Below are 19792 nucleotides of genomic sequence, written 5' to 3'. Positions count from 1 at the left end.
TAGTTATTGAAACGTGGTAGCACTCTTTATAGTGACAGTTGCCCATTTGCAGTGATCTGACTGACCGAAGCCACTTCGGAGCAGCTGTTAGAACAGGCACAGACTTTGGATTTTGGAGCAGATATGAACCATATTTTACGGTGTATAAGTTGCGTTTTCTTTTTTAGAATTTTTGTCAGTGCTACTCATATACGGCGACAAAAGACACGCCACTACGCCCCATCTGTTGCCATACCTAGTAACTAGAGTAAAAACTCGATATTTTTTTTTACTTGCGGAAAAAAAGCATGATCCAGGAAAACGTATGATCCAAACTACCTGATTTTGAGAAATTTAACTGTTGAATGAGGTAAAAAGACATTTATTTACTGACAATTTTACTTTACAAAAATATCGATTGCATTTCTTGGCACAAGAGCTGAACAGATCCTATTCCAGCGCTTGCTGAATTCAGTCCGCGTTCGCGCTGTCTTTAGCGCAGAAAGTAATTCGTAACGCAACCGGTCCGTCGACGGCAATGACGAAAGTAACCAAAATCTCTTCCTTGTCATTTTGAGATGCTTCGCCCCTTTGCACCCAAGTACTGTAGGAAAGCCGCTTATTGTCGCAGTGTTTCTGCTAAGCTCAGTTTCCCAGACCTAGCCCGTTCGTATATAAGTGCATCGCTGTCGTTCGTAAAAGCGTCGCCTCCTTTCCCTTATGCACCACTAAGAAACCTCAACGTTTCTCCTCTTCATATTGAGTTTTTTTGTTCTTGGTGGTAGTAGTGATGCTTCGCCTCGTCGCATCGAGGAACTGCAGAGGAGCCACCACAGCAGGTGACTGCCGCAAAAAAACACGTCGCGTGCCCTCTCATTCAGACCACTTGTACGTTTGCACATGTGCGGTTGGTCAATAAACGCATTATACGACCAAAATTTGTCGACATTTTAAACGTAGTAGACGGGAAATCGTGTTTTTCCGGGAACGTATTAACTGGGAAAAATATAGCCTGGCTCTATGGGACATTTTTAATGTTCGCGATTTTGAGCGTACGAACTGAGAATGTATCAACAAGGTTTCACTGTATATGTGAAAAGAAAATCGACCAGTAAAGAAGAAAAAGGATAGAGATATTGCAGTTTAGTGCAGCGCGGTGTCTGCTTCTGCAGGAACCCAACTAAGTCTGTGCAGTGGCAGGTGTGCCCTCTTCAGGGCCATCTGTGCAATGCACAGATAGCTCACCGCAGATGCGATTCAGAGTAATGGAATGCGGATCGCGCTATGCAAAGCTATTTTTACAATGTTATCCTACGGCTAGAATCCCATAATCTCGCCACAACCAGACTGAATGCGGCACCGCCGCATCAAGTTCAGTCGTATGGCTTTGAGCGCGTCGTGTGCTCTTCTTACTCAGCATGACGCCACCTGCGAGGCCGAGAAGCTACAATGCAAGACCGAAATTGCCTGCCGTTGAATATGCGTTGGAGAATGGGAACCGCACTGCAGGGAGACAGCTTGGCGAGAGTGAAAAAAATTATCTGGGACTATCCACCTCTTTTTAATACGGCAACGAAGCGAACCCCAAAATCAATGTCTACTGAGGCCTTCGCAGTACCATGCCGTTTCCCTACTTCGGCTGAGCAAGGACGAGGAAGTAGACACTGGCGCCGTTTGTAAACGCTTGTGCCATGCGCATTTCCGACGTGCCCTCCACACCACGGTATGACCAGAGTAAATACCTGCGTGCTGCAGGCCTACTGCGCTTCTCTGTTTTCATTAGGTGGGGTGACCATATGCCCGGCCATCTTGATGCCCGACCACATATATATGCTAAGGTAAGGACAGGTAGAAGGATTCTTGAAAAAACACATTTCCTGCTAGTGCTGCCTAACGCAAAGGTAGGATAACACATGGTCATCGAGAATTTTGATTGCAAGTAAATATAGAGTTTTGCCGCAGGCTTGGCACAGTTGGCGCACCAATCACATCACTGTTATTAGCCACCCTACTACATAATTAGAGCCCTGTTATGCTACACTTATATGCAGTAAATGACAAAATGTTTCTGCTTGTTTTCACTTCACCTGAACCAGGAAAAATAAACGATAACTTCACCCTACATTCTCACTCACAGGATGCAGCGGTGGCTCAGTGGTTAAGGCGCTCGGCTACTGAGCCGGAGTTGCCGGGTTTAAACCCTGCCGTGGCGGCCATGTTTCGATGGAGGCGAAACGCAAAAGGTGCCTATGTGCTGTGCGACGTCAGAGCACATTAAAGATCCCCAGGTGGTTGAAATTATTCCGCAGCCCTCCACTAGGCACCTCTTTCTCTTTTTATTCTTTCACTCCCACCTTCCTCCCTTCCCTTCCGGTGTAGTTCAGGTTTCCACAGAGAGGAGAGAGATACTGCGCCATTTCCTTTCCTCAAAAACCAATTTTCGATTTTCAGGATGCCACAATGTCAGTAAAAGCTGCTGGCGAAGTACCAAACTTGAGTTGCCACCATTTGTTTTTCACATGTTTTTCCTTTCACATCACACTCAGTAGTATAATGCATAAGGCCTAAATCTAGGCTGCATACGTCTACAATAAGTACAATAAGTAGCCTGAGCCAGATGGCCCCCGTTCAAACTGCATGCTGCATATATTTAAAGCTTAAATATACTGCACGCTTCCTTTACTCACACACGTGCAGCCACGAGACTTAAATGCCAGATTAAATTAACTGAAAATTTAGCCTTCTAGATTACTGAGACATACCAGGCATGAAGCCAAGACATGATGCCCACACATGCACAAAGAACATAAAGAACCATTTACCCAAGCATTTCACCTTTAGAAGCAAGTCAAGCACTGGGCCGAGGGGATGCTTGCATCCAATGAAAGACTGATGAACACCTGGCAGCACTGGGTATCAAATACCATGCCTCCCACATATGAAGCAGATACCACAAGTGGGGAAAAAAAATTGAGAGGGACAAAAGTAGATAAGTAGACAGCATGAACTTGGCTCTGAATTATGTACAAACACTGGAAACTGTAATGGCATCTAAAACTGTCAGACCTAAGACCACACATAGCCCCACACATTAACTGACATTCATGCGTACAGAACACAATGCAACATGAATGGTGGTAGAGGCACATCTTGCAAGAGGTACCTTACCTTGCTTTCTTGGTTTCCATATGCAAGAATCTGCAAGCAGTCTGTGACAATAGCCAGGAACTTGACATTGTTCCTCTGAAGGAGGGACACCATTTTTTGAAGGCCACCAGCAAGACGCACAGCCATCTTGGAGCCCTCTTGGTGCAGCAACAAATTGTGCAAAGTGGTGATCGCATAAAACAGCACAGACTCAACTGGTGAGCTGCAAGTAAAAAACAAAAGACAGCAGTTGGCAGAAGCAAGTTTGCAACGTCAGCAAATAAATAATGCATGATTACAAGGCAAACTACGTGAAAAGAACATTACTGCAATGATCACCAGTGGAATCAACTTAAAAGGCCCAGCTCTCTAACAGTGCTAGGTGAAAAAATTGATAAGAGTGAGTGCAGAAGTAATTTGTACTGCCTTACAATTAAGCCTGGACATAGCGAAATTGACTGAAGTCCACAATGTTTCGTTACATGCAGTTTTTTGCAAGAAGACCAGAGGGTAAGGCAAAAACAAAACTAAAATGAAAAATAAATATAGGTGACTGCCTAGCAAACATTTAAGGTAAATACGCATTACTCCAAAACGTGAATGCAGATTACGAGCTAAATCGCATTTCATGGCAAGTGATGTACAGAAATTGTCAGCACTAATCATGCACTGCCATAATAAGACTTCTATCTAGTTTTATTTTGCAACGCAAGTTCTACCATGGCAACCAGCAATATTAGAGAGCTTTAGCATAGTGTGCACCGCCATCGCTTACAGTGGCCCACCAATGCCCATGCGCAGATGGTGGCAATGGGCCAGGTGCCAGCACCTGGCGCCACCTACACGTGCACACTGGCGTCTGCAGTAAGCGACGACTGTATACACTATCCTACAAGTCTGAAATGAAGTCACAGCAGCAACGAAGAATGTGCGATCGTGTTGATAACACTACTACGGCAACAGCCCCCCCCGCCACCAACTCCGGCGCGGCTCTCATGACGCCACTACCTCTTCTCTGTAAGCCAAGCCATCGCTGCAATCGGAAACTATGCCAGTCATAACAGGGAAACAGTTCCTGTCGTTGCCTTGCGTCTCCACCCACCGCCGCTTTCGGCGCACGTCAGTTGTCAGCGCCAGGATCGTGCAAAGAGCACAGTGGTGTGTGTGTTGTGTGTGTGGGGGAAACTGCTCATCATCACTACACCCTGTTTTGAGCTGCTTTTGGATATGAATTGAAGCGCCACTGGTAGGACGTTATAAAGAAAAATCTGTGGATACTGCTGCGTTTACCACAGAGCTGCGCCAGAGCGCTGCGCCTTGTCCATCGAGTTTGCTCACTGCGATTGCAGATGCCCTCATGGCAGTCCAGATTTTATTGCTATTCAACAAGAAACTCCCGAAGTTCGACTGAATTTCAAGTAATACAGCATTAGCTAATACAGCGGACCCTCATTAATTCAAAGTTCAAGGGATCAGTTTGTATTATCAAAAATGCACCTTATTAGACCCAAAACTAAATGCAATTTGCTTTATGACTATATATATGCATACAAATGGTACTTTGGATCTATTTCTCTAAGCAAATTAGCTAAAGGTTGAGCACAACATAAAAAATAGGGGCAAAAGGCAGTGAAATGTTTACTCAAGTGCAGTAGAAAAAAAGTTAATAATGAGCTGGTTCCGCGATAAAACGCAGTAAAAAAGCATTAATTAAGACCTCAAGGCACTAAAAAAAAGGTCTCAATTATCCAAAGGTTTAACAGTCGAATGGCTACAAAAAGCTTCCAGAAGCAGTTCCGCACTGCGGCAAATTTAATTAATGAAAAATAGAGAACGACTGTCTGCTTTTGAAGTGAAAACTGCGTGGCAATGACTTTTTTTTTTTGGAATTCCATCATGGTGTACTCCATGCCCACTGTTGGGAATATCAAAGCAAAACTGCTCCAGGAAGGAAAGGCCTTCCGCGGCCTTCTTTACAGGTTCGACGCAGTATAGCGGTGGCGCCTCCTCATAAAGCGGTGGTGCCCATGTAAGGAGGCTTCACCACACAACAGGTAGCTTGTGATAAGTGCACATTATCGATGCACAGGACAAGGACAGAAGCGTGGGGAAAGCACATCTGCGCCGGAACGGCAAGACGCATTCTAAAAAAAAAAAGCTCCACCTTGAGGGTATGACACGACAGCCTTAATGAGTTATGCCCATATATGCAGAACTGGTATTCAGATCCCTGGGAATCCCCATACCACAGCTGGCAAAGTGGTGCAATGACCGGTGGGGCTCGTGCGACTGACGAGCAACCTCTCGCGACCAATCATTAACTGCCACCTGCCACGGTGCACAGTTTACTCACAATCTGGTGGGCAGGTTCTTATGATGCCACCTAGGCAGCCCAGTTTCTCGAGATTTTTGTGGATTTTTCGCTCACGGTCAACAACGCCGTGCTGAAAATGCTGGATTTTCTGTGACACCCCATCTTTGGATGCCATCTGAGTTAACCAGTTGGAGCAGCCGAATTTTCAGCTTATGCGGCGCTGCAAACCTGACATATCCGACCTCAGCTGTTACTCTTTCGTGTGCCGGGAGCATTGGAACAAGACAAGAAGTTTGAATTATCCTATAATAAAAGAAATCGTGATACAAATAAGCAGCTTTAAAATGCATTGTAAATATATAGCCAGCCAACCAAAATTTTGAAATTTGTCTGAACTGTCCAAAAGTACCCATTATCTGGGTGAAAGTTGACCAACGTAATATCCTCATTACAGGGAGTTCAGAAGTACATTTTTATGAGGATGGCATTGAGACATTAAAAGAAAAAGAAAATTAGGAAGGACACACACAAGTGCTACGCTGATAGCTAAGTTCATCCATTTTTAAACATTATATAAAATACTTCGACAAAGAACAATGAGCAGCAAAGGTTTCGGATATGGAACCCTTAAGATATATGTGTAAAAGCAAACAGTAACTGAAACCAAGAAAAATATTCAGGAATTTGTTGTTGTAATGATGTTGATTGGAGCGAGAAACTTAGCTGCCTAATTTCCAGAGAGAAAATAATTGTCAATTACACTTTATCTATAGATGATAAAGCAGTTTCCAGTTTATCCATACATAAACTTGGTAAAGCCATGAAAATGACCTTGTGCCACAAGAAGGTACAAGCTCATTCTACAGCCTTCCAAGCAACGAGATCTCTTTAAAAAAAAATCACTTGAACAAAAATGATGCAAGTCGCTACAACTCCCAGTAAAGCTTCTGAATCCTCCCTTTGAAATAGTGCAGATACGGGCCTTTAGGCTCCTCACACTTTAAACAACCGAGTCAGCTCTGTATGTTCAACAATCTGTCCAACAAGTAAGCCATCTGTTCCATCGCTGATGCATTTATGGCGACTGATTTCAGGCCCCAACAAAAAAACCTTGAAGCAAGCCCACCTGAGCAATTTCACCAGAGCCGGTATCCCTCCAGATTTGAAGATGGCTAATAAACCTTGGCGGTGATGGGACAAGTTGTGCAAGGTCCCTGCAGCGCATCGAGTGGTCTCCAGGTCATTGGATGTGGACATGGCCCTTACCAAGGCCGCTACCATCTGCGGAGAGTTCATGATAGCGTGGCGAGAGGCCTCCTTCTTCGACAGCTGGTGGACCATCATCGCTGCCTGACTAACAACAACTTGGTCTTCATCGTTCAGCAATTTTATTAGCTCTGGAATGGCTCGGGTAGCCAAGTCGGCATCATCCTGAAATGAAGCAGAGAAGTCAGTTATGTGTGTGAATTTGATGAGGCACTCAATAAGCGCCAGCATTTTACCTGGTAGTTGATGAGGTTCACGACAGCGTGCTTCAACATTTGCGACGGCTCAGACAGACGCTGCACAGCAGTTGGCTGTGCAGGGTCATACTGAGTCGACGGTATCTCGATTCCTTCGTCCAGTGTTTCGGGAAACATTGCGGCGCGCACCCTCTGCGATCGAGTCTGGCTCAGCTGTTGATTCATCTCTAAAGCATAAAAGAACCCGACAAAAATTTGAGAAGATATCCCTGAGAGGGCTGCTCAAAAGACTAAGACATCACGGTGCTAGTACAACGCTGAGCACACTTTAGTGGAGGCAACCGAAACTGCACGAAAGAACAACACAAACGCAGTTGTGATGTCAATGCTGCTTCGATTGTGGAAGCTGTCCACAAAGCGGTGAGAAATGCAAGCCAAACTTCAAAAACCTTGATATGTCCCAATTTTGAAAAATGTAACTTGAATAAGATATAAAGGCATTTGCTGACATTTTCACTTCATGCAACCACATACAGCATAACAAGGTCTGAGCAGCTCCTTCTCTAGTGCTCACAGAATTCAGCCTCCATTGCTGTTGTTGGCAGGGAAGAAACATCACAACACATCAAGTCTGTTCACAGCAATGACACAATTAAATTAAGAGGTCTCTTTCTCGCTACAAATGTGTCGCCCCCATGCACGAATGCACTGTGGGGAAGCTGCTGCACGGCTACATGTTGCAGCATCCTTGCTCTGCATTCCCCAGAACGAGCCTGCTCGAATGTAAGCATGTCCATGCAGTTCTCAGATGTTTCATCCCCTAGCCCTAAGGCACTCTAAAGAAGCTGCTGCATTTCTCCTCTTCATGTCACGTACCTGCGGGAAAGGCCCGCTTGTATGCGTATGACTACTTTTGATGCTTCGCACCTTTACACCAAGACACTGCAGAGAAGCCACCATGGTGGGCGACTCATTCTATTTCAGTTATTCCATGTCGTGTGCCACAAGGTTTGGCCCACTCGTATGTTTTCACACCTGCAGTTGGTCGCTAAACGTATTACAAGACCAGGATTTGTCAAAATTTTTGAACGCAGTAGCCGGGAAACGATGTTATCCAGATGAAAAATAGTGCAACTCTGCTTGCGATTTTAAGTGTATGAACCGGGAATGTATCAATGAGGTTTTACTGTATTTTCGAACGAACAACTTTTCTAATGTGCCCAGATTAAAAATTTGCAATGTTATAGATTACGTCCAGCAGAAAGACTCAATGCAATCTGCTTTAGACTAAGCGTGCTAGCTTGCAAATTATTTTCTGCAACCATACGCTTTCCACTTCCATGGTGCTAGTACAACGTGGAAAGTGTATGGAAGGGGAAAGTTAATTCGCCACTAAATCTGAAGAAATGAAACCTCACTGATTAGACAATCACCATACATGCCAACCTGAAGGCTTTCAAATTCATAAAACCTTCGATGCCGAGGGGGGCGGGGGTAGCCGGCACACTTTCTTTTCAAAACAAACGTTGCATTGCACTGCTTCTTTCAGTGCACGACGTGATAGTGCTGGAGCTTCTTCACACGTGGCGTCACACGTGAGGAAACACACAGTGAACAGCACGTGATAAGCACCAAATTTCGGTGCGCTGAAAGAACGGAAGTATCACATGGACGGAATCTGGGGAAGCACGCATTAGTTTCAGAACCTTGCCGGAGCAGCAAATAATATGCCTTCGATAAATAAACTAGAAATGTCGGCGACAACACAATCGTCATTCCAAACAGCGTGTAGCTTGGCTGGCAACCGATACCCTCTGCCGCTCCAGGCTGGCGGCAAAGCTTTGACAACGAAACTGCGTGGCCAGACTCTCGATCAGCCTACCGCCAGCAGCAATGTTACATGCAGTTCAGGCATGGGAAAGAATATTTTCAAGATCAGTTTGTCGAGCAGGTCATACCGTGACATGGCACCACTTCAGGAGCCCATCCGAATTGAACAATGCCAGCCCCTCGTCTGAATAAACGAGCTCCCGAGGCCATAGTTTTACACGGGCGTTTTGCAGGGCTCTGGTGGCAGTCCGGATAATCCGAATTAACGGGGGTTGAGGAGTAGAAATGAACATTTATTTAGCTGGGTCGAATTAATGATGTTTTACTGTACAATGTTCCAGCTGCTGCTGCTAATTTCACGGACTGTACATAGTATTCCTCTCTCCTGGCGGCGAAAAATACCACCGGCAACAGCGTGGTTTTGTTGTAGAATTTCAAATGTTTTTCACATATAAAATTTATTTTTCGCAAAATTTGTGGCAAGAGTCATAAAATCGTAATACAGGTCCAAATGTGTACATTTTTCGAAAAATTCGGAATAGCAGGTAGGTATGCAATTACCCATGAGTGAGATGAATACTCAATTTTGTCACCATGCCACAAAAGATCCCGTACGACTAGAAATGATCTCCCCCTTTCTTACAGAGAATGACCTGTCTGCTGATCAAGGCTTCTCTTGAGACAAGAGTACACAAGTCTTTGGAATACTGATAAATGCATTACTGCAAACATGACACAAGCGTCACACACAATGAAGACCAGCAGGGTCTGAATAACTGGCTATGAATAAAAGGGAAATGTCCAATGGCACCTTTTGATCACAAATAGGACAGCTAATATGAACCTAATAAAACAAGGCCGTACCCCACATCACAATATTATTCCCTCCCAAAGCAGCAAGCACCAAGGCTACAATGAGTGCGGAGGTGACGTTTTGATGCTGCATATGTATGGGATAACGTGCTTTTAAGTGCGCACACGCCGCACACAATTTAAATCGGGCCATAACGTACGCTTGCATTACAGGCGCTAATGCTATTTCCAGAGTTTAGCGTATGCCTTTTACATATGCTACAACAGCTTTTCCAACATGGCGGCGCGATTCAAAGCAGGACCTCTCGCTTCGGAGCGAGAGCGATTCGAAGCAGGACTTCTCGCATCGAAGCGAGTTTTCTTATCAGATTTTTCAGCGTGTTCACAGGTCATAAATGGGGCATCGGGTTTTCGTTTTGTCTCATCTCACCTACAGCAAAATCCATCAGCGATAAATTTGCTTTATTTTTTTATTTCGAGTGACAATTCTGCCACTCCAAGACCTAAAGACGTCAATTTGTTGACAAACTAATTTCCGTTCTAAAAACCGGAAAGCACAACTAGGCTGGATTTATCATTGCACCTCTGTGTGAATATGTGACAAAACAGAGCAATGTCCGACATAATGCTTGCATTTAGCACACATAAGCGTGCATACACCATTCTAAATCTACCTTCAGTGTTAGGTACGTACACAGCATCTATTAATACTCTTTTCCAACCATATCTGCATACGTCACGAGCGGACGAGACACTGAGGTACATATTTAATGCTCTCTCCTGATTGGCTGAGGAGGTCTCTACCTTACATAGTGCTGCAAGGAATTTACAAGATGGAGTATAGAGAGCAGAACATATCCCCTGGCACCAAAACCTTTGGTAAGAGAAGTGGCAAGTACAATGATGTTTTTCTGATAAAATAACTATCAAAACTATCAATATCAAGCAACATGCAAGAAGTGCAGAGTACCCGGCTTAGCTACTGCAAAGCCAAGTGCTGCTGCAGACAAAGGCACAACCAACATGTACAACAAACTGGGCCAGACGCTATGTGCCACTACATCCCCCTTGTGACAACACCCCAGAGAATGCAGTCCACAAACATTTCCGAAAAACAGTTTACGGAGAGTGCTCGCAGTAATCTTTAGACTGTTGTGTGAGCGCGGTGACAAGAGTGAAGCAAGTCGCTATACGAGTGCGCTGTACATGCTTCAAACAGTCTAAACCATATGTTTTGAGTTTGCAATGTAAACAATGGAAAGGAGCAGAGCCCACTTAACAGTCGTATGCCCCTACCCTGCCAACACACAGATAATGGCACTGACTAGATTGCTCTGTATTATTTTCACAAAACCAATCCAATGACAAATGCCTCGCATCGTTCTTTCTGCCACTGTAACCTACAAGTACTAAAATATTTCTCATGCAGCATGGTATGTGGCAAAAAAAAAAAAAAGCAAAATGCAAACAGTTCGCACCATCTACTTGGTCAGGTGTAAATCCTTGGCCAAAGCCAGGCTGCTCCCAGTCAAAAACCATTTGCTCATCACCCAAATCATCTTCCTTGCCTGTTATGGAGGGTGTCTGTGTGGAAAATCAGAAACATATCATACAGATACAGATCACAGAACACATTTGGAGGGGCCACAAATAAACAATAAGATCAGGAAATCCAAAAACAACGCAAGAATTTATACTCTCTACAAAAAGCAAGACGGGTCCTATAAATCCATTGATAAGCAAACCACTGTGGTAGCTTCAAGCCAGCATGTGAAGCCAATGATAAAGGAGTGCCAGACAAAGTTGGCTGCCGATGCTGGCTAGATCCCACAAGCAAATGCACGCACAGGTTCCACAACAAAAAGTAACCAATTACATGACATGCTTTACACAAGATGCATGTTCCTAAGATACATAAAAAAGAAATAGTTACCGCAAATCCTGTAATTAGGATGGTTTACAAAGAGCTAAAAGAAGCTGCTTATGGGTATCTTTCCTTTTCATATGAGTTCGCTACCCCAAAGTGACAAGAGTACAGCTTATGCCGTGTTAAAATCCTGAAGAGATGCTCAAAAACCTGAAGAAATGCCTTATCAAATTATACTGAAGAGCCACACTTGTTCAGAACATTTAAAGGGGGTAGAAGAGCACCAGGAGCTCATAACATAATGTCCTCACAATCCAATCGTCTTGCTTCAAAGCAATGCCAATGAACATCATACAAAGTGGATTAAAGGAGAACAGTCACTAAACTTTGGTTGCATACCCTTTCTTTTTGATGTCCACGTTAAATTTACTCAAGCCTCATAAGTCATTTCTAATTTATTAATAGTACCTCATTAGTTTCAGTTTTGGTTTCAACTACCAAACGATTCCTAGGACGTCGAAGTTTAGCTAGGGTCACGTGAGGCATCCAAGAACAGCAATATTAAAGCTGCTGCTTCATTCACTGCCATTCAGACTCTCGGTAAGAGCTATAGGGAATTAAAATGATAAAGTAGTGATTATATCATGGCTTTTTCATGCATCACGTCAGCTCAACTACACTTTGACATCGCAGTCGCCATGCAACTGTTGAAATCCAACCCATGAGAGAAGTTCAATTACAAGTTACTTATTGGTTGTAGGCATATTCCATGTGGTGATCCATTTATACTGATGTCTTGTGCTCCACTTCAAAGAAGAATACAGCTGGATACATTACTTCCCTACTGAGATTTTATGTGCATGCTCCAAAATAAGCTGTACAACACACTATAAGGCCATTCAACTACACTACAGAGCTTTCATTTGTTTGCAAAAAATATAAACCAATAAGACCTCTGGCGACACCACTCACATGAATAACTTGTTCGACATGACAAATCCCACAATTTTATTTCACTGGTTTAAGCACTACGTCTTAACTCCATCCACAACTCACTCATTGTAGTTTGTACAATGACAGCACCAGTCCTGTTGAGTGTGCAAAAAACACTAACACTCATTGCAAAAAAAATGAGTAAACAGGCAAAACTGAGTAAATGAGGTCTAGATACCTTGCTTTACACCACATCTTACCACATTTTTGATTAGAGAGTTGGAAGAAATTCAAAAAAAAAAAAATAAGAGCCTGAGTTATCCACAACTACAATCTGCAAGAATGTAAAAGGCAAATAATATGTTGTACTCTGCTGGTAGATTAACCTTCAGAAACCCTATTCAATTTTTCTGCACCACAAAGATGACTACATGGCTGAGAAAATTTCAAATGGAGTTAACTAATTTCCTCTCCTGCATAAGGCAGGGAGTTGTTAAAAGGGGCACCATTACCACAACTGTGTATAAAACTCTGACGAGGAGCTGGTTTACACCCCAGACACTTGAGGCCCACAGAGTGTGGGGTGCTCGAGAGCCCACTCTGCATGGGTTCCTACATGAAAGCATTGCAAATGTGGCAGCCACTCAGGTCTCAAGCCAAGTACACCATGAAGCTGCAAGCTTGTCACAGGGTAGAAGAAATCATATGGAACTGTAGTTGCACCTCAAGCAAAGAGCCTGCCTTTGCTGGAATGCAGTGCCTTGAATCTCAAGTGAACAAGTCATTTGGAGTGTTTCGTAAACACCACAACCTAACCGGCCTCTGTTCCCTCCTCCAAATCCCAGCTAAACTCGGGCACTGTTTCACTCGAGGTTTGACTGGCTTTTCTTACCTCGTTTTAGTAGCTTCACATTCAGAACTTTTGCCTGTGGTAGGCTAACACAGGCATGTTTTCCAATTTTAAAGCACGTGTACCTAGACAAAGTGGCTGCTTTATCATGTCAATTGAGAACAGAACTGCTTGGCCCACTGTCATAACGAGTCTTACAAAGCATGAATGACATAATCAGGTAGCATATCTGAGGCTGCTACATATGGCTATTACATGTAAGCGAAGTGACAGAATGTGAATTCGTCAGTGATGCTTAACATTTGCTCATCTTTTAGCACTTGGGCTGTTTTTGTACTATTTCATAAGTACCTGTTCACTGAAAAAGTGGTGAACATGAGAAAGCAGGGTATACCAACTGTGGCTGGCAAAGAACGCATGTGACCAAGCACAGTTACCAAATATGACCAAGGCATGGTCACATGTCCAAAAATTTTCTGGCTTATCAATGCATACTAGCTATCCCAGAGTGCTACTTTTCCAATTTATGCTGACTCAGCATGTATTTTCTTTTCGTTTAAATTCGAAGATCATGAGTGCTAGTCTGGGACACGTGTACCAGAAAAAGTAGGGTTACTTCACATATAAACCACTGCTGTTAAAGGGACTATGCAAAGAATTCAAAGTCACTTGTAAATGTTTTCTATGTTTATAAATGATGCTAATGAGCATTCACACCAAGCATAAGTCTTCGGAACTGAGCCGGCAATTTATTATAAATTTTAAGAAAACGTGTTTTTTAAAATTCGCGGGCCGATTGCTGTGCTCGTAGTGACCAATTTTGGAACTAAAATCGTGGAAGAAAGACGTCACTGTACCATAACGTCGCCAGGCCACCACATGCTGTCATTCACTGGAGCCACGGCAGCCACGACGTCACGGGCACACTTCCGGTAGCCGTGAAAATCGTCTGCTCGTGCCGCCGCGCGACCCTCTCGCGCAAGCGCGGGCCAGGGCATTGCCTTCGCGCATATGGTTTCAATTTTCCTCTGCCGCCTCCTTCTGTCGGGAGTTCCGGAACCACTCGCACGGCTCTTCGTGCGCACGCATAGGGCTCGATGCCCATCGCGGCCGTAAGAGCGAGCAGTCGCACCTCGAGGTCCGGGTTTATTACTGCTAACTACAACAGACGACAAGCAAAGAAACCCGACGAGCGCCGCAATCCCGGAAGGCGAAGAGAGACCGGAAAGATGCCACCACTCCGCCGACGCTGCTGCTGGGGAGGCTAGGAGCGACAACTGGAAGTTGCAAACCGAACGCCACCTGATGGCATATTCAAAGGCGGGGCCCAGTCCCAGACCTGTTTTCTTTATTTTTGTCTGGTGCCTCGCGTGTACGAGTTGAGGGGGGAGAGGAGGAGAGTCATTTTTAATCGTCTACATCTTCGTTGTTATTGATGCTGGCTTAAAAATCCTTGCGTTGGGGTGACGAGTGATGAAATGTCCATCTCTCGTCTGCTTTACGTAATCTCAATTAATTTATTGCATAGTCCCTTTAAGACCCTTGAATGCTTGATATCAATTTCAGCAAACTGCCAGCACTCTCACCTGAGTAGTAACACCAGAGTGAATTCCAGAGTCTGCCAGGTAATTTCCTTGTTGCCAGAGAATGGTCTGTTCTTTGGGGTTGACTGGCACATCGCCAGGGTTTGAGTAATTGCCATGGCTCACTGCAAAGAAATGTTGTGAACCACTGAAAGAATTCTTGGCACCAATGTAAGTATTTCTAGAGCACAGGTTCTGTGCTCCAAGACAGTTGCTGAATCAGGAACTACAGTTTGCATTCCCATACCATTGACGTGCAATTAAGTGCCTTTAAACTATGAGCTATAAAGATTTCACCTCTCATGCAAACTATATAAGCCCCCAACACAGACGGATTAATAAAAATGTCCACGTGCTATGAGGAATTTTTTCATACTTCCTTCAATCAGTTTTGCTGAACCAATACCATGAGACAATAACTAATCTGACGTCAAGCGACACTGCCACGAAATCAACGAAGTGGCATGCAAAAAAGGTTTAGTTTTAGTTTTATGGGGTTTAATGTCCCAAAGCGAGTCAGGCTATGACGGATGCCGTACTGGAGGGCTCCGGTAAATTTCGACCATCTGGGGGTTCTTTAACGTGCACTGACATCGCACAGTACTACACGGGACTCTACATTTCGCCTCCACCAAAATGCGACCGTCACGGCAGAACCTGCGTCTTTCGGGTCAGCAGCCCAGCACCATAACCACTGAGCCGCCGCGGCTGCGATGGCATACAAAAAAGACGTCCCAGGAACACCTCAGTGTCTTGTTTTCAAACTCACTTGACCGGGTAGCAGGCTGTGCACCCGACTGCATTTGGTAGCTCATTCCGGTCGTTCAGCTCTTGCCTGAAACAAGCAGAGCAACTTCAATGAACATTCCGCGTCGTACAACACCGGCAACAAAAATAGTACTCATAACACTAAAACGTACTGAGGTGGTTTAACGCTGGTTAAACTGTCTGTTTTGAATAAGTCTATTAATCCTAGCTGCTCATATTTTAAGCTCGCACAATAAACACATCCACAGACACACAGTGTGGATGCGTAATAACGTGAAGCAGTGGAGGTGCCTTTATACGACATGCTTTCAATATGATTCAATAAACGAAACTATTCATACTCCACTCATGCACTGCTCCAAGCCATACTCCTCTCATCATTAAGCGAAAATAAAAACATACTAAATGCAGCAAGTTAAATAACAGCAACCTACTAAACCGCGTCTTCGGGCGGGCAGGCACGCCAGGTTGGAATGCGAGAAACAAAATGAACGGAAAACAAAAATGAACGCAAGGGGAAGGAAGAGGGATAACATCCGGTAAGGCCCGCAGTGACAACGCATGCTTAAAACAGCGAACATACACTCGCGAAAGTATTTCAGACAGGTGAAACGGGTGTCACATAAAAAAAAAAAAAAACGGAGAGCCCGCAACAGCACTGATGGAAACTGTCAAATGTTGAGCTTTTCATGTTTACAACAACTACAATACAAAGAAGCGACCTGCGACGCGCAATAAACTAACGACTTTTAATGCGCTCCGATCGGCACAACATCGCTCGGCACACGAAGTTAAACAAGAATGAAGCCAGTGTGCGACGATTGTAAGCCTACCGGACGTATTGAACTTCGGCACCAAAACTTTCTTCAGACACCATGACAAGAACGGGCGCAGAAGTAATAGCTGGCAAACGGCAGCTTCAGCTTACCAGAGTGAAGGCTGCACAGCCTGAGGTCGCACCTGAATGTTCGAAAAAGTCGATTATCGTTGCCGTTTCCGTTCAACCAAAAATGGCGTCACGAAACCATCGCACACCAAACCTTGACCACGTGACCAAAATTATAAAGTTCCTGCGCCCTGCGCGCCTGCGGCGCGTAGTGGCTCCGCGAGAGTAGATATTCCCTCACCACATGACTAATTACGGCTACTCAGAATTAAGTTTATATGCCTTTGCTGGTCAAACATTCTCAGAAAAGCAGTACTAATATTGATACACTCCCTTCTGTTTCCTTAAGAAGGAAGGCAAAGCGTTTCCGGTTATTCTATTCGCGTTCCTCTGAACAGCACTTGGCGGCACCCGAAACTGAACGAAAAGCTGCGCGCTACGGGACCAGAATTACGGTGAATGAGTTCAAAGTGGTTGACAAGCATGACTAACAGCGAGCAAAATAAACGCGGCGCACTGAGCCCTTTTACGCTGAAATTGCTAAACGAATGTACGCCCAGCGGTCCACTTCACAAGATGCTAACCTCACTACTATGCAAATTATAGGGTTTAAAATTTGCGATTACCTTTGCATCATACCATGAGCAAAAAATGTGCAGCTACAATCCAAGAACAAGAATAGACAGAATCAGGCACCAAGCAACTTTTATTTTGTTCAGTGGACAGAGTACCAAAATGCGACACTTTACTTTGTTTGCCGGGCAGGGCGGATTTACTGCCCTGCATTGCAAGAACCAAGTGCTTGCAAGGAAGAAAATGCCTTCCATGTCAATATACATACAACACTCTAGGCAGAGGTACATTAAATTAACTATAACGTGCATTTACAGGAAATGTGGAAATGCATGCTATCAATGCTTGTAACGCAAATAAAATAGGGCATCTAAAACTCCTCTTCTCCACTTGTAACCTAAATGAGTATCGATAGCCCCAGAGCTCATTAACCATACCAGGTGAAAAAAATCCCTTTAAAGATTTGGTCATATCTTAAAAGATTGTTTAGAGGGGCAGATGTTTGTGCCTCTTTCAGAGGCGTCACTAGGTAGGGGAGTGCAAACTGATTCGGGTGCAGCGTGCAGAATAGGGAGCACCACAGCATGAGGGCATAAGAGATGGTGCATCTGAGGAGGAGCAGGGGTGTGATGGGCTAGGCCATCGCACCAGGTGCCAGTGGCCCATAGCAACGCCAATGTCTCTTGTGAGCCATTAAAAAAAACAAATCAGACTTGCTGCCTCTCATTGGCCATCTGAACAGTTGCGGAAAGAATAATACGAACCACACTTGGCGGCCAAGCTCAGATTTCCAATATGTTACACTTAGGGAAAATTTACTGGTGTTCGATACTTAAGCAGATAAATACTGTTTGCGCACTTGCACGTAAAGGCAGCAAACCTTTCTACTTCCATTAATGTGAGGAAAGAGGTTGACAGTCTGTATTATTCTATCCGGGACTATAATTAACTTTTCACCGCATCAAATCAAACTTTTATCTTTTAGGCCAATTTAGATGCTTTCTTAAAGCACCATATATATATATATATAGAAAATTTCACAACTGGTATGATAAAGAGCCCTGTTGAACAAGCAATTAAGGAATGGATGTAAAGTACATGACAACATAAAAAAGAAAAGCTGCTAAAGGCACTCCATAGTGTATAAATTCATAACCAGTGTCCTGTTCAATGGCTCAAGAAAGAACTAAAACAAGCAACATAAAAAGCAGTTAGTGCATGCCTACTTCACAATGACAACAAAGTCTGCACCACACATTGCTGAATATACAAAAGCTTCATAGCAGATGCATGCTACAACGAAGGCTTAGAATGGACACAGCATTTAAAGTTTAATATTAGGTATAAAGGGTTAGTGTTACTTGTGTGACATGTGCATGTTCTTCCCAGTTTAGTTATGTACACAACCTTTGTATAATATGTATATACAGATAGATATACATGCCAAAAAGAATTAAATATGTCTAACAAAAGGAATTGAAAGCCTATAGCAGAAGACTGTGAAAGAATCACTCAAACAAGATCAATTATGACACTAAACAATTTTATCTCTGCACAAAAAAAACAGGTCAAAAAAAATTTTTTTTTTTTTTGCATGATGACAAAAAGCAAAAAATACCTCCACAGAATGCGGCAACACAGGTTTCATCCATGATCTAACCAATGCAAGACTGGTTGCTGCAGAGCTTTAGAAGTGAAGGAAAACACTCAAAGGGAGTAGCACTATTCTGAGTCTACAGTAGGAGCTGACGGCAGGCACAGGAAGGGACAGGGGCAGCTATAGTGTACTCAAAAAGAAAAGAACTTCTACAAGACTAGGCACACATCTATGCTCAGACTGTGCCCAAACCACTGATCAACCACCAGACTCAGCACACTTCAAGCCCCTACAGAACGGAAAGGAGGTCCCACATCAAACAGTGTTTAAGGCACACACTACGAGAAACCCAAAGTTATGCCTTTTTTGTCGTTTGGCACAAGCCATAAAGAACCAGGCACAAACAAGTGCAGGAAAGGAGAGGGGCACACGTGGACACTTCCTGGTGCCTGGACACGATATTGCACTGCCACAGAATCCAGAAATTTGGGACATCCAAGCGGGAAAGTGGGACAATGATGCCTTGGGGGAAGAAATTGGACTCCCCAAGACGGCTTGATGGCCTAAGCTTGACCATTCACTCCAGTTGGTGAAGGCTTTCTAGTGCCATCATCTTCCCGTGAGCGGCGGCCTGTCTCAGTTGGATAGCGACCCCGGCCCGTGCTGGTGGAGTAACGATGCGGACGGCCCCCACCCCCATAGCCGCCCCGGCCACCACCACCGCCCCGATCAGAGCCCGAGTAACGCATATCATCTGGACGACGGTTGCGCCCGACACGAGGGTAGCCACCGGAGCGTGCACCACCCGGGGAGGACCCAGGGTAGGCATTGCGGTGACTGTTGGTGTACACCTTGGAAGCACGGGTGTCGGGCCCACGACTGTCCGATGAACGACTATAGCCGCCAGCACCCTGCAAGACAGATGGGCCGTTCTCTTAGTATGTACCAAATACTACACACACAGACAAAAACTGAAGCACCATGCTGCTATATGTGCACAAGCAACAGAATTGCTGAACCAGGTATGCATGAGCACTGCACACCACTCAACTTCAGCTAGTATGGACATCAATGCAGTTAGAGCAGGAGAGATTGCTCCATTCCCTTTACTGCCTGCAGGAATATGTTTAATTCATTAAAAAAAATTTTGGCCCATCATTACGAGTAGAGAGAGCTTAAAATGCTGTAG

General features: G+C 44.3%; 2 protein-coding genes across 7 annotated transcripts in view; both read right to left on the bottom strand.

Annotated features, from left to right (window-relative positions):
* arm (armadillo) overlaps nt 1-16607 on the bottom strand; it is a 60520-nt gene extending 43913 nt beyond the window's left edge. Inside the window, exons 1-7 of the mRNA XM_077646061.1 lie at nt 16476-16607; nt 15549-15614; nt 14783-14904; nt 11025-11130; nt 6943-7130; nt 6567-6871; nt 3148-3349 (exon numbers count right to left, since the gene is read on the bottom strand). Of these exons, the coding sequence (XP_077502187.1) occupies nt 3148-3349; nt 6567-6871; nt 6943-7130; nt 11025-11130; nt 14783-14904; nt 15549-15594 (969 nt within the window). The 5' untranslated portion in view covers nt 15595-15614; nt 16476-16607. The remainder of the gene's footprint in view (nt 1-3147; nt 3350-6566; nt 6872-6942; nt 7131-11024; nt 11131-14782; nt 14905-15548; nt 15615-16475) is intronic.
* Nucleotides 16608-17121: 514 nt separating this feature from the next.
* The window catches only part of LOC144113142 (spermatogenesis-associated serine-rich protein 2-like), a 40927-nt gene continuing 38256 nt past the window's right edge, over nt 17122-19792 (bottom strand). For all 6 annotated transcript variants that reach the window (XM_077646057.1, XM_077646055.1, XM_077646056.1 and 3 more), the window contains one exon: nt 17122-19514. In XM_077646057.1, coding sequence (XP_077502183.1) covers nt 19167-19514 — 348 coding nt within the window. In that variant the 3' untranslated portion in view covers nt 17122-19166. The remainder of the gene's footprint in view (nt 19515-19792) is intronic.

This window comes from Amblyomma americanum, chromosome 1 (assembly GCF_052857255.1).
Source record: "Amblyomma americanum isolate KBUSLIRL-KWMA chromosome 1, ASM5285725v1, whole genome shotgun sequence".
Classification (NCBI taxonomy): domain Eukaryota; kingdom Metazoa; phylum Arthropoda; class Arachnida; order Ixodida; family Ixodidae; genus Amblyomma; species Amblyomma americanum.
This window is presented reverse-complemented; position numbering and strand designations above follow the sequence as displayed.